The 12,769-nt window shown below is 32.7% G+C and overlaps 1 protein-coding gene across 1 annotated transcript; it reads left to right on the top strand.

The window, feature by feature from the left end:
• Positions 1-724: 724 nt before the first annotated feature.
• Positions 725-10,703, top strand: LOC140445738 (uncharacterized). Its single transcript, XM_072538042.1, has 2 exons — positions 725-1,570; positions 10,191-10,703. Exons 1-2 carry the CDS (start codon positions 781-783, stop codon positions 10,616-10,618), a joined length of 1,218 nt encoding a protein of 405 aa, XP_072394143.1. The 5' UTR covers positions 725-780; the 3' UTR covers positions 10,619-10,703.
• Positions 10,704-12,769: the final 2,066 nt, after the last annotated feature.

Raw genomic sequence — 12,769 nt, forward strand, 5'->3', positions numbered from 1 at the left:
TTTAATGCTTAAACTTTGAAATGCTACTTAAGTTTGAAATTTAAGTTATCTTTTTATATTATTATGTTATGCAGATGTCGTCGCATTAATCGTCGAGACAGAAGACGAGCTCCAAAGATTAATACATATCTTCAATACAACATTGACTAATATCAAGGAAAAGTCTGTTGGATAGGGAGAGAAGCGAAAACATAAGAATAACATGCAATATAGAAGATATAAATGGATGGGTGACCAACGGGAAATAGGAGTGGAACGAACACATTAGTGAAATGTCAGAGGATAGGATAGTACGAATAGCACGAGATAAGAGACTAAATGGACGAAGAAGTATTGGCAGACCAAGAAAAAGATGGTGCAATAATTTAAACAATTTAGGAGGCTAATATTGAAGAAGAAACACATACAAGAAGGAAGAAGAAAAAGAAAGAAGTTTTATATCATTATATTCTTCCTTCTGTTATTTAGAGAATACTAGCATGTACCAATTAAATAAAAAAAATAAAAAAGCTCGTTTATTATTTATCATTGTCTTAAATACACTTTTTTTTTATTTTCTAACACAATACAATAGATATAGTGATAAATAATATAAATACCATAAGTTTATTATCAAAGCAAATTAAAAGAAGATTACTTATATTCGTCATTTTGTACCTAAAAATTCCCAGTTTCAGTCTTATCACTGTTTCACCGCAAATAATTAATCATCGTATCCTTTATGATAAGCAGCAGTTGCTGTATCAATTTTAAATAAAAACGTTGTTTGCGATGTAAAAAATGGTGATAGTGTGTAAAAACTGTGTAAAAAGGACAATATTTATATTTGTTTTATCATCTTTGTCTTCAGCACTAGCATCTAATGATTGCTTAGTGAAAATATCAAATAACAGTTGGAGTATAGTTATTCCACGCGTATCTAGTTTTTATATAAAACCTGAAAATGGAGCGTTTAGGTTGGAACCATTATTTAATTCTTCCTACGTAGGCTATTTTAGCTGTAATGATACTTGTAAATACAATTTTATTTCTTTTATCCAAAAGTCACCATTAGTATATATACGAGAATTACTAGAAAATGAAAAACCTAAGCAAGAACTAAAGGATATACTCAAAAAACACAATTCCTCTGTTATTACCATTTTTATAGAATCAACTATAAATATGGACACCTTTGAAAGTATGTTAAGAAGAGCGACATTCAAAGCAGGGTTCTATTTTAACGAAACTCAAAATACAGGATTTGTTTGGAATAGTAAAACCCTAGATTTAGAACTCTTTTATGAAGAACCTGGTACAGAATACGCTTTGAAACAAAACACCTCTATACGTTTCGTCAATTTTAGCGTAAATGGATCTAGCATATTTTTTAGCTTATTGGAAGAAAAATACTCTGCATGGACTACTAATTTCGATTTTGTATACTTAACCCAAATTCCATCTAAACACGTAACATCAAAGTATTCTTTATCAAATACTTCAACAATAGGCACAACAAACGTTTGTGAACAATCATCTACAGAACCTATAATGCTTCAAGGAGGTTTTCTTATTTTTGAAATAATTGGAGGTAAGTTATAATAATTACTATATATAAACAAATAATTTAAGTGTGGTTGTTATAGTCACTTGTCATTTGTCAATTGTTGTCAATCAAACTACTGCGTCAGCATCTATTTTTATGATTTTCGTTTTATCTCCATTACTATATTCTTCTTCAAAACTAACAAAAAAATACCCTGTTATTAAAATATAGATCTTCTTCTTCTTTTTCGGCTGTTTTCCATTTTGAGTTAGCCGTCATTGTCCTTCACAGCACTCTATTCATCCAGTCACGTCCTCTGAGGTCGCTAATATCAGAGCATTTTTCATGTATGTTTTCTATTTTATAGCAGGTGTTTCTCTCTGTCTTCTTCCCAGCAAGTCCCAGTTTAATATTTTTTTTGGCCACCTGTGCTCTGGCATTCTTTGTACATACCCATACCACTGCAGGGCTCTATTTCCCAACTTTTTTGTATCTATACATTCTACTTTCATACCATTACGTTCCATATTTCCTTTTATCTTATTCTCTCTGGGGATTTTCATAAAGTCCAACTTACCTCTTCTTATTTTGTTTCCCATTGTTGTTTTCATTGTCTATACTTCCATCCTATATAGAGTAATATTCAGTACTATGATCTGAAACTTTATTTTTGGTTTTGTTTGATTAGAGTGTTGTTTCATATCACTACATGGCGTGTCTTCGTGGCTTGTTTCTCCCGTGCTATTTTTATTTCAATATCATTGATACAAGTACTAAATAGCATTGGTACAAGTATCTCCGCTAATCAATAACCCAAAATAGTTAAAAGTCTTACAACTCTTAATAGTCGCTTCTTCTAAACTGCAACCTCGGATTCAGAACATACGTATTTGGTCTTACACATATTTGTCTTGAGTCCTAATAGCTCATATTCTTTCTTTAATTTCGTATATGACCAACATATATTCTTACCGGAGACTAAAAGTACAATAACAACTTAAAAAAATTACTTGTTCGTCGTAGATAAAATATAGTGTGCAACTCGTTACGGTTAACTTTTGGCATTGAAACGTTATAGGTTTAATATACGTCGAACAGAAGTATGTCAATGAAATTGTATATACAGTGCACTTCGTATGTTTCTCTAAACATAATCAAGGAAAATTGTTGCCTGAAGGCTATCGAAGAACCGTCTATGACCAACATATATTTTTACCGTAGACTGGAAGTACAATAACAACTTTAAAAAATAAATTACTTGTTTGTCGTAGATAAAATACATTACGCAGCTCGTTACGGTTTCCGCACGTGTCATAGTCTTAAATGGTTAAACAGTAAAATATCTGTCAATTGATGTTTCATATGGCCTTATTCTTCAGCACCTTGAACATTTATTATTATTATCATCCAAAATCGTTTGTGGCATCGGGTGACGGGACTTTATTGTGCACGAGACAGACGAAGAAAAATTGATAGTTGATTCGAGCAAGGTTCATGCTCGGCCGGTAATACAGATGCAATGCTTACCGACAGTGACGTCACACTGTATCGCCCAAGTCCTTTTTCTCCCTGTCTTGTATAAAGATGACCTGGTTACTTGTGAAAAGTAGTGGATGTAGTAAATTCTCTTGTACTGCTATAATCTATATAATCTGATACTGGTACTGCTATATGTATTTTCAAAGCCTGTCATCTATATATTTATCTTAAAGTGTAGGGAGATAGACCATATGCCTGTTTGTGATGATTGTTTTTGTTATTTCATTGCCTAACGTTATTTGCTCCTCTGTTTCTTTATAAAGTCTTTTTGTTATATTTATCCATTTCTGTCCTAGGTGCATTCTTCTCATTACTTTCCATAGTTGTTTCTTGGACACGCTATCTTACGCTTTCTTTAAATCGAAAAAGGTCACATGTGTTTTATTATGTTTCTCTTTGTTCTCTTCCATTACTTGCCTCTTTAATAACTGTCAAAGGGAATATAATAAAAACCTATTCTTTTGTTATATAGATTTTTAAAAAGCGTTTGACAGAGTTCAACATGGTAAACTCATACATGCATTGAAACACATACACCTAGATCCAACGGATATTAATTTGATTAAAAATCTATACTAAAATCAAATAGCGGTCGTAAGAGTGCAAGGTAGTAAGACAAACCAAGTAGAAATTTAAAGAGAAGTCAGATAGGGATGTGTGCTGTCGCCACATTTATTTTATGTTTACTCCCAGCTAATATTTCAGGAGGCACTATAGGAAAGAACTAAAGGTGTAAGGATTGGAGGGAGCATCATTAATAATATAAGATTTGCAGGCGATAACGCAATCATAGCAGAAAATATAGAAGATTTACAAAATCTTATAGAAGTCATTAACAAAGAAAGCAAAAAAAATGGAACCAACAATGAATACAGATAAAACCAACTACATGGTGATAACAACACAATGTATTTGATAAAAATTTTGTTGACAAAATATTCTGTCATTGGACCGTTAGAGAGGGTCGACAAGTATAAATACTTCCGAGCAATTATAAACTCACAGTTAGATCAAGATGCAGAGATAAAGGTAAGAATTCAAATAGCTCGAAAAGGATTTATAAAATAGAAGTTGATGTTCACAAATAAGAGTGTTTGGTTGAATATACTAATGGAATAAGTTGAGTATGGTTATCAGATTGTGGTTCGTCGAATGGTATGTATGGTAGCAACTACTATGTGGGGTAGAAGCTTGGACTCTAAAAGCCAATACGTAAAAAAACTAGAGGCATTCGAAATGTGGCTATATAGTCGTATTCTTAGAATTTCTTCTTCTCCTTTTTATTCCTGTTTATCAGCAATTCTGCTTGTTCATTAGCAGATTAATACCCCTATGAAAGGTTGTTACTCCATCTTTTGCGCGGTCGTCCGATACTTCTTCTGCCGATTGGTGATTCATCTCTTGCTATTGTGACGACACGAGTCTCCTTCATTCTGCTTATGTGGTTACACCATTCTTTTTTTCTATTTTGTGTCCATTCATTTATACACTGTACATTTTCTTCTAATATCTTCACTTCTCTTTCGATTTCTCAGCGTATTTCCTGTAATTCTTCTTAGTACTTTCATATCTGCCGTTTTCAGTAGCCTTTGCGTTGTGACTGTGTCGTGTCTTGTTTACAAATGTTTAATTTCATCTCAGTGTTAATGTGTCTGTTGGGCCATAGAGTGTAATTAAGGCATCCTGCCAGATTTTTGTACTTGATATCTTATCTCTTTGTCCAGGTCTCCATAGCTAGATAGTGTAATTCCGAGATATTTTATTTCCATTACTTGTTCAATACTGACGCCATCAATTTCTATTTTACATCTGGTTGGTTCTTTGCTGACTACTATTATTTTAGTTTTCTAAAATAAGATTGTCATGTTAAATTCTTTTGCTTCTATGTTAAATCTGTAGACCAGTCTTTGCACACTATCTTAATCTTGGGCTATCAATATTGCGTCGTCTGCTTAACAGAGTATTTTGATTTCCTTGTTTCCCATTCTCTATCCTCTATCTTTGTTAACGCTTTTGATGATTTCATCTGTGATCAAATTAAAGAGCATGGGGCTAAATAAATCCCCTTGTCGTATTCCGCTGCCTATTTCTATAGGTTCTGTAAGTTGTCCATCTATTCTGACTTCCATTTTGTTTCTTTGGTAGATGTCTTCGACAGTTTTATAATATTTAGGAAAGCTTTTCTATTATACAGAAGATCGATTACATCTTTGAATCGTACTCTGTCAAACGCTTTCTTTAGGTCAATCAGACATAGAAATGCTGGTCTATTAAAATCTGGTGATTTTTCAGTTATTTGCTTTATAACGAGTATTGCATCTGTACGCGATATACCTATCCTCTGATTTATTAGCGCTTGTAAAATTTTAGTTCTAAGTTTTAGCGTAGTATTTAAGAAGTTTATACTTCTCTAGTATTCTGGCTGTTTTTATCTCATTTTTGGAATAGTAGAATTAGTTCGCTTATTCTCCATTCTTTAGCTATTTTATTGTGTTTTATAATTTTATTAACTAATGTTGTTAATTGCTCTGTCAATGCTGCTTCACAATATTTCAGTAACTCGTTTGGTATCCTGTCTTTACTGTACATTTATATTAAGTGCTTCATTTGTGGTAATTTCTTTGTTTCCGGTTCTAGGGTCGTTTGTTTTTCCTCTGTATAGAGCTTTTTTAGGTAGTCAATCCACGTATCTTTTTCTATGTATTTTAATTCTATTAGTTTCTTTACCTCCGTTCTTTGACCTCTCTTGAAGCCTCATATTACTGAAGGTAAGCTTTTTTCTTTTTTTTTGCAATTTTGCTTCACTTCTGTACAAAACCATGAAGTTCTTCGCCTTGGGAACGATTTATTTTTACTTATATTTATTTCACCAAGAACTTCCTTGGCCTAGGCTAAGATATTAGACTTAATTTTTGCCCATCTTTCTTCGACTCCATCACTTTCTGTGATTTTGTATGTATTTCTGATTTTTTCGGTAAAATTTTTTCGTGTGCTTAAAATTTCTTGCACTGCAAAAGTCTCAAACTAAGAAGTATTAAGACAAAATTGACGTGGCAGAAAGCTTATGAACACACTTAAAATAAGAAAAAGATCATATCTGGGCAGTATACTCTTCTAGACGTCAACTTGAAAGAAATAGTAGAGAGAAGAAAAGGCTTGGGAAGAAAGAAGAAATCTTAACTGGGAAATATCAGAGATTAGACTAACCAAAGCGTTGAACAGATATTTCACGTTGCAAATATAAGGGTACCTTTTAAACAACTGATTCCCATTCTTTGTTAAAAGACGGCACAATAGGAAGAAGAATAACTGTGGAAAATATTCTTGCTATTAAAGACATTTCACTGATTTCTCTATATTAATTTGTTGATCTTTTGTCACTTTTTTTTTTAAACGGAGGATATCTAAAATTTATTTCACTCAACTGGAATCTCTTCTTTTGCTTCGATTTTATTAATCAACACTCGTATAAAGGATACGATCTTTGCGCCTCCATATTTCAGTTCTATTTTTATGTTCCTGGTCCTGTTGCTTTCTTATTTTTGGCTATTTTTTGTGATTTCGGCTTCCTCCGTTATCATTGTCACAGTGGTTTGTGAGTACATTTTTTGTAATGCTATGTCTACTTCTTTGATGTAATTATATGCATGATATTTTTACTTTGTCTATTACTTCTCTTGTTTTCTGTATTTTTTCATGCTTTCATTGATAAGTTATACCCCATATGTTGTCTATATCTGTGCACATTCTCTCCTAGTATTCGTTCCTCCATCTCTTCAAGGTCTTCACTGTATTTCTGCAAATAATTATTCTTGCGTTGTTCAATGCCGAGCACTTCGTTTGCCAATTTGTTTATTTTTTCCTTTAAGTGTTGATATATTTCTGTTCAAGTCCATTCTTTATTTATCTGTAGCATATTCTATAGACCATTCTGATTATAGTGTTCGAATACTAAATTAATGTAGTTCGATTTTATACCTCGTATTTGCGATTTTTTTCATCTCCTTACCTCTCTGGTTATTCTCGTTTTGTCGTCTTCCCGTGTATATAAATTTCCCTAGTACTAGTTAGAGGTAACTTACACATTCGGCTTGTCTGTGTACTCTTACATCTTGTATTATTATTTTGCTGGTTTTTTTTACTATCATTAAATTATTAAATTAATATTGATCTTTGGTTCGTACTAGGTTCCTCTCATGTGCATCTATATATGTTTTTATGCTGAAATCTTGAGTTGGTTATGGCCATATCGCGTTTTCGACATATTTCAATTAGCCGACCTTTATTGTTGTCGTTTCTAATTTCGTCTTCTCCCAATCTTTCCACTGTATCTTCATCTTCCTTTTCTATGTGGTTCAGTGGTGTACCCAAAATGGTGGCCCCCCACCATGAAATTTTTTACCCTACCTCCATTTTGAGTCCCTAAAATTTGGGTTTTAATTAATTTAAAGTACTAAAGATAGCAGTGCCAAAGATTCAGGTATCTATTATCTTGCCTACCAACTAAAACCACCCTCTCTTAATTGTGCGCAGTTGACTGTCGCACGTTCCGTACTCTGAAAGTGGGGTGGCCGCTATAAGCCTGACGACATTTTTGGAACACTTCCTTCTTTTTTTTTATTTTTTGTTCCTTTTGGAAATGTTGCGATCCCACTATAAGGAGTTCAGACATCCTACAATTTTACGTCCCTGATTAATTCGATGTTTAATTTCGGTTTCTCCCAAGCCGTTCTTAGCAATGAGTGCACCTAAATATTTAAATTTTTCTTGTTTGATTTCCACGTCCTCGTTTATCGACACTTCAAACCTTGCATCTGAATTGATAAGTAAATATTCTGTTTTCTTCATGCTGACTTGTAACCTCCATTTTACATATTCTCTGTATATATGCTTTCTCATAAATTCTAGATCATAAGAATCTTGAGCTAGGACGATTTGGTTATCCGCAAAGTTCAGGGAGAACAGTGACCTATCGTGATTCCCATTCACTGGCAGTGGTTTTTCCAATTTTGGAGGGCTACCTCAATATATAAATAAACAGTAAGTGTCACATACTGCATCTTTGTTTTACTCCTTTATTTACTTTTATTGTCTCTGATAGTCTATTTCCGATATTTAGGTAAGTAGTGTTATCCCTGTATACTTCTGTGATTATTCCTAAAAGGTATGGTCTAATGTCAAGTTGTTGTATAAAGCTTGCCACAATTTAATTCTTGGAACTGTATCATACGCCTTTTCTAGGTCGATGAAGGCCAGATGTACTTCGGTACCAACTGCTATTCTTTTTTCTATTAATTGTTGGAGTATAAACAAGTTATCAGTGCAAGATCAAAGATCAAAAATTCAAACGTCAATAAACTTATTTTAACCTTCAATTGCGGCTTATCCCTATTAAAATAGTAATTAGATCTTATCTCTGTCGTTTGCACGATTGTTGTTTCTCTTTTTCTTTTTTCTTTTGGATGACTGCTCGGATGTAATTGTGAACACTATTCTATCACTCCGTACTTCCCGTCATCTTCACGATCATCTCTCTTACAGTCACAGGACAATCTACCCAGTCCCTTAGGCTTGGGATCAGCATCTTCTGATCAGACCACTGGGCAACATCTTCCTTGTTGTTTTACTCTTCTTGCCATCTTTCCATTGATCTTTCTCTTTTTTCTTTTTTTTATAGCTGTTGTCAAATGCCCTCTTCTCTCATAGAGATGTCTCTTTTCTAATGCCCACACATGCAGAGGAACACAATCCGTGACAGTCCACAAGGCCGCCAGAGATACAGTCCTGTAGGCGCATGCTACTCGCAAAAGACTTGTTCTGTCTACTTTTGTCATAAGCCTAATATTAGGTATATATATCTAAATATAATGAAAAATAATATTAATTATTGTGTATTAATTATTGTGTATGTATACAATAATTGTTCTACATATTTAAAGTAGTAATTTAATTATTCAATTAGCGTTTTGGATTTTTTGTATTGTGTGTGAAAGACAAGTTATAGGTTCCTACTATTCTTTATATATTTTTTACTTTATATGCCCTGGGGGGGGGGGGGGTTAACCCCCAAACCCCCCCCCTGGGTGCGCCACAGATGTGGTTGTTAAATCAACAAATTAATAGACTATCTTGTTTTTTCTTTGCCTTGTCTAATACATCTTTTAGTACGTTAAAAAATCATTCTTTTTCGTTATGGTCCTATTGCCATTGTCATTATTTGGTTCACTTATTATCACTTATGTCACTTATGTCACAAGACTATTATATATATATATATATATATATATATATATATATATATATATATATATATATATATATAAATGCCTAGTCTTTCGATTTCTGGGAGTATTTCTCTATTTTTCTCCTAGTCCTTCTTTCTTCGCATAAGTCATATTATATCTTTGTTTCCGTCAAAATTTAGAGGCTGTTGGATATTTTTTTTAATATCGTGTAGCAGATCCGGCGTCTCAACCCCCTATTCTTCGAAGGACTATAGTTTCTGTTTGTAAATGAAAATTATGTCCATATTCAATCTAGGGTCATTATCTGTAAATCCATCGTGGATACTAAGAAGGAGATGATGATAGGTTTGGATATGGACTAAGGGTAGGACAATGAATTCGAATCGGCGCAGGTTGCAGCTGTAATAGATATATTCTTTTTTATGAATAATGCAGGTTACCGTCTATTCATTAAATGGCAACAATACCTATTCTATATTTTATGAGTTGATCCTGGAGCAACTTTACACTGTCCTAGATAGGGTTCTTACATAACAATTACTAATCTCGAACTCCTTGGTTCGGTGACTGGGTCGCCAAAAAGCCAAAAAATTAATTATGCAATTTAGTTGCCTCTTTATAATAGCCATTTTAATTTGCCTAATAAATTTTTGTAATAAATTTGTTGTAAATTATATAACAGGCCTTATATAATAATTGTTTTGAATGTTTACTCTACCCCCGATGATGTGGACGTTGTCCTACGGAGTACCACACAGTAATGAACATATTCTATATAAAATCTAAAAATAATGAATTAACAAAAAGTTTTTAGTTTGTTTATAAACAGTATTTTAATTTATACACTTCAAATGGTTTTCTATTTCTCTTATAACTTTTAGGCACACTTCTAGTGATTATTGTCATCGTGGTGTTTTTCACAATCTGCAGATGGTATATCAAGAAGAAAAGAAAATCCACTCACCAGAAGGAACACTTAAATTGGATTTCAAATAACCCCATGATCAAATATATTCATCACGAGGAAAGGGGTGATGCAGAAGGAGAATCAAACGACGATAAAGTTTATGTCGAACCTATAGAATTTCATAATATTGCCTTCCCTGAAAATATTATTCCAACACAAAATGATGTAACAAGCGGTGATCCACAAAGGAAAAGCGTTCAAACCGTTGCGAATGAAGAGCTTCTTTACGACTATCCATATTGCGCATTACCAAAGAGATCTAACAAAAGTCCTAAAAGCAGCAAAAGAGCGGAACCTCAAAAAAAGATGAGTATTTCCATGGAGGACAAATATTACATGTAGAATACTATTCTGTAAATATTTGTGTTATTGTTTACATTTTAACTCGTTAGTTAAGTTATCTTAGAATAAATCTGTTTTATATAAATCTGTATTACCTTCTGCTTTAGATCATCAATATTGAGACTTTGTATTTACAGAGCTACCAACTCTTTAACTTCTTTTAGCCTAAGATGAAATTCGAAGCAACCAGATGAGTATCTTAAAATGGTGGTGCACTCTATTTGAAGGAGCAACTGAAATATTTTTATTTTATCAGTAATCCCTCTTCAACCGCGGGGGTTACGTTACGAAGAGAAAGGTGCGGTTGGTGAAAACGTTGTTGGCGAGGTATCCACGATGCAAAGAAGAATATGACATATTTTATAATCCCAATTTGGATACGTATATTAGTACATAGGAAGAAATATGATGAAATTATGTACAGGGTTTCTCATTATATTTTGACGCCCCCACTTATTTTCCTTAATTTCGGGAATACAAAAAAAAGTTATTGATAAAAGTTGTATTATGTGATCTGTACCGACCAACAGTGTAGCAACAGACCCAATTTTGTATACAGGGAGTGCTCAATAAAATGCATATTTAAGGTTTCAAATGGGACACCCTGTATTTTTTTATAGTTTTGAGTAGTCCTGCATTTACTGATTACAAATATATAACATAGTGTAGCATTAATTTTGTTCTATAATGGCGTATGGTACTACTATACTATACTAAGATAAGAAAAAAATATATTTAGAAAAAATATATTTAGAAAGTCAACAAAATTAATGACTTACTACATTTAAGATACAATAATACATTTAATATACAATACTACATTTAAGATTACAATAGATGCTTAAAGTGCCCTCCATTGGTATCAATGCACAAGTAATATCTTCGTCTCAGATTTTCTAATGCGTCAGATATTGTGTAATTATGACCATTTAAATTTTCAATTTCCGCGCGAACTTTTGCCGTGATGGTGTTAATATTTGTATTTGAATCAAAATACACTTTTTCTTTTAAAAACACCCATAAAAAGCTATCACGTGGTATTAAGTCGGGACTATTTGGTGGCCATATAATGGTACCCTTATTGCCGATCCACACATTAAATTGATTATTTAAATGTTCTTGAACGGCTACGACATTATGTGGCGGTGATTCATCTTGTTACCATATCATACTATTTAATTGACTTTGCGCATAATTTTGATTTAATAACTCATCCACTTCTATAATGACTGTGTCCCAATATGATTCTCCAGGTAATTTATAATCATAAAACAATGGTCCAACTATTTTGTTTTGAAATATTCCGCACCACACATTTATTAATTTTCTTCCTGACTTTTTATTTGCTTAATTTTTATTTTTCTATTATTTTTCTGTTCCCACGAATACCTATTTCTTCTATTAAAAATGCCTGAAGTTGAAAAATTTGATTCATCTGTCCATAAAAGATTATAAAAATAATTAGGATCATTGTTCAAATTTGTAAGCATGTCTTCACAGAACTGTATACGCTTTCACTTATGAACATCGGTAAGTTCTTGTACCGGTAATATACCGGTAATAACTCTATGTATCGTCGCACGGCTTTTCTCTAATGCATTAGTAGCATTATTTAGACTAGTTTCGGAATTTTCTAAAATAAAAATGATATTATGGATTTAATCTTTTATTTAAGTATTTAATTTTTACCTTCAAAGTAAAGCAAAGTTTTAAGATCTTCATCATCATTTCCTACGATAATACGTTTCTTCCTTTCAAAGATTTTTTCATTTATGACATGACGATAATTATATAAAAACGTATTTGCAGAAGGAGTCTGTCGATCTGGATAAATCAGCCTATATTCTCGTGTTGCCGCTTGCTTGTTTTTATGTTTTTTTTTTTAAATAAATTGAGAATATATCTACTTTTTCATCTGCAGTATTACCCATTTCGGTATGAGGACTGACAGTTTATAATAAATTAATAATTGTTTCATTTTGAAATGTCAGTTGCATAGCTACATATGGTTATCCTTTTGTAGTACGATATGCCATTATAGAACAAAACTAATGCTACACAATGTTATATATTGGTAATCAGGAAATGCAGGGCTACTCAAAATTATACAAAAATACCCATTTGAAATATTGAAGATGCATTTTATTGGGC

The sequence above is a fragment of the Diabrotica undecimpunctata genome, chromosome 7 (assembly GCF_040954645.1).
Source record: "Diabrotica undecimpunctata isolate CICGRU chromosome 7, icDiaUnde3, whole genome shotgun sequence".
Lineage (NCBI taxonomy): Eukaryota > Metazoa > Arthropoda > Insecta > Coleoptera > Chrysomelidae > Diabrotica > Diabrotica undecimpunctata.

Coding starts and splice junctions, on each gene's coding strand:
- LOC140445738 (XM_072538042.1), top strand. CDS start 781: ATGGTGATAGTGTGTAAAAACTGTGTAAAAAGGACAATATTTATATTT. Junction 1,571..10,190: donor TATTTTTGAAATAATTGGAG/GTAAGTTATAAT, acceptor TATAACTTTTAG/GCACACTTCTAGTGATTATT.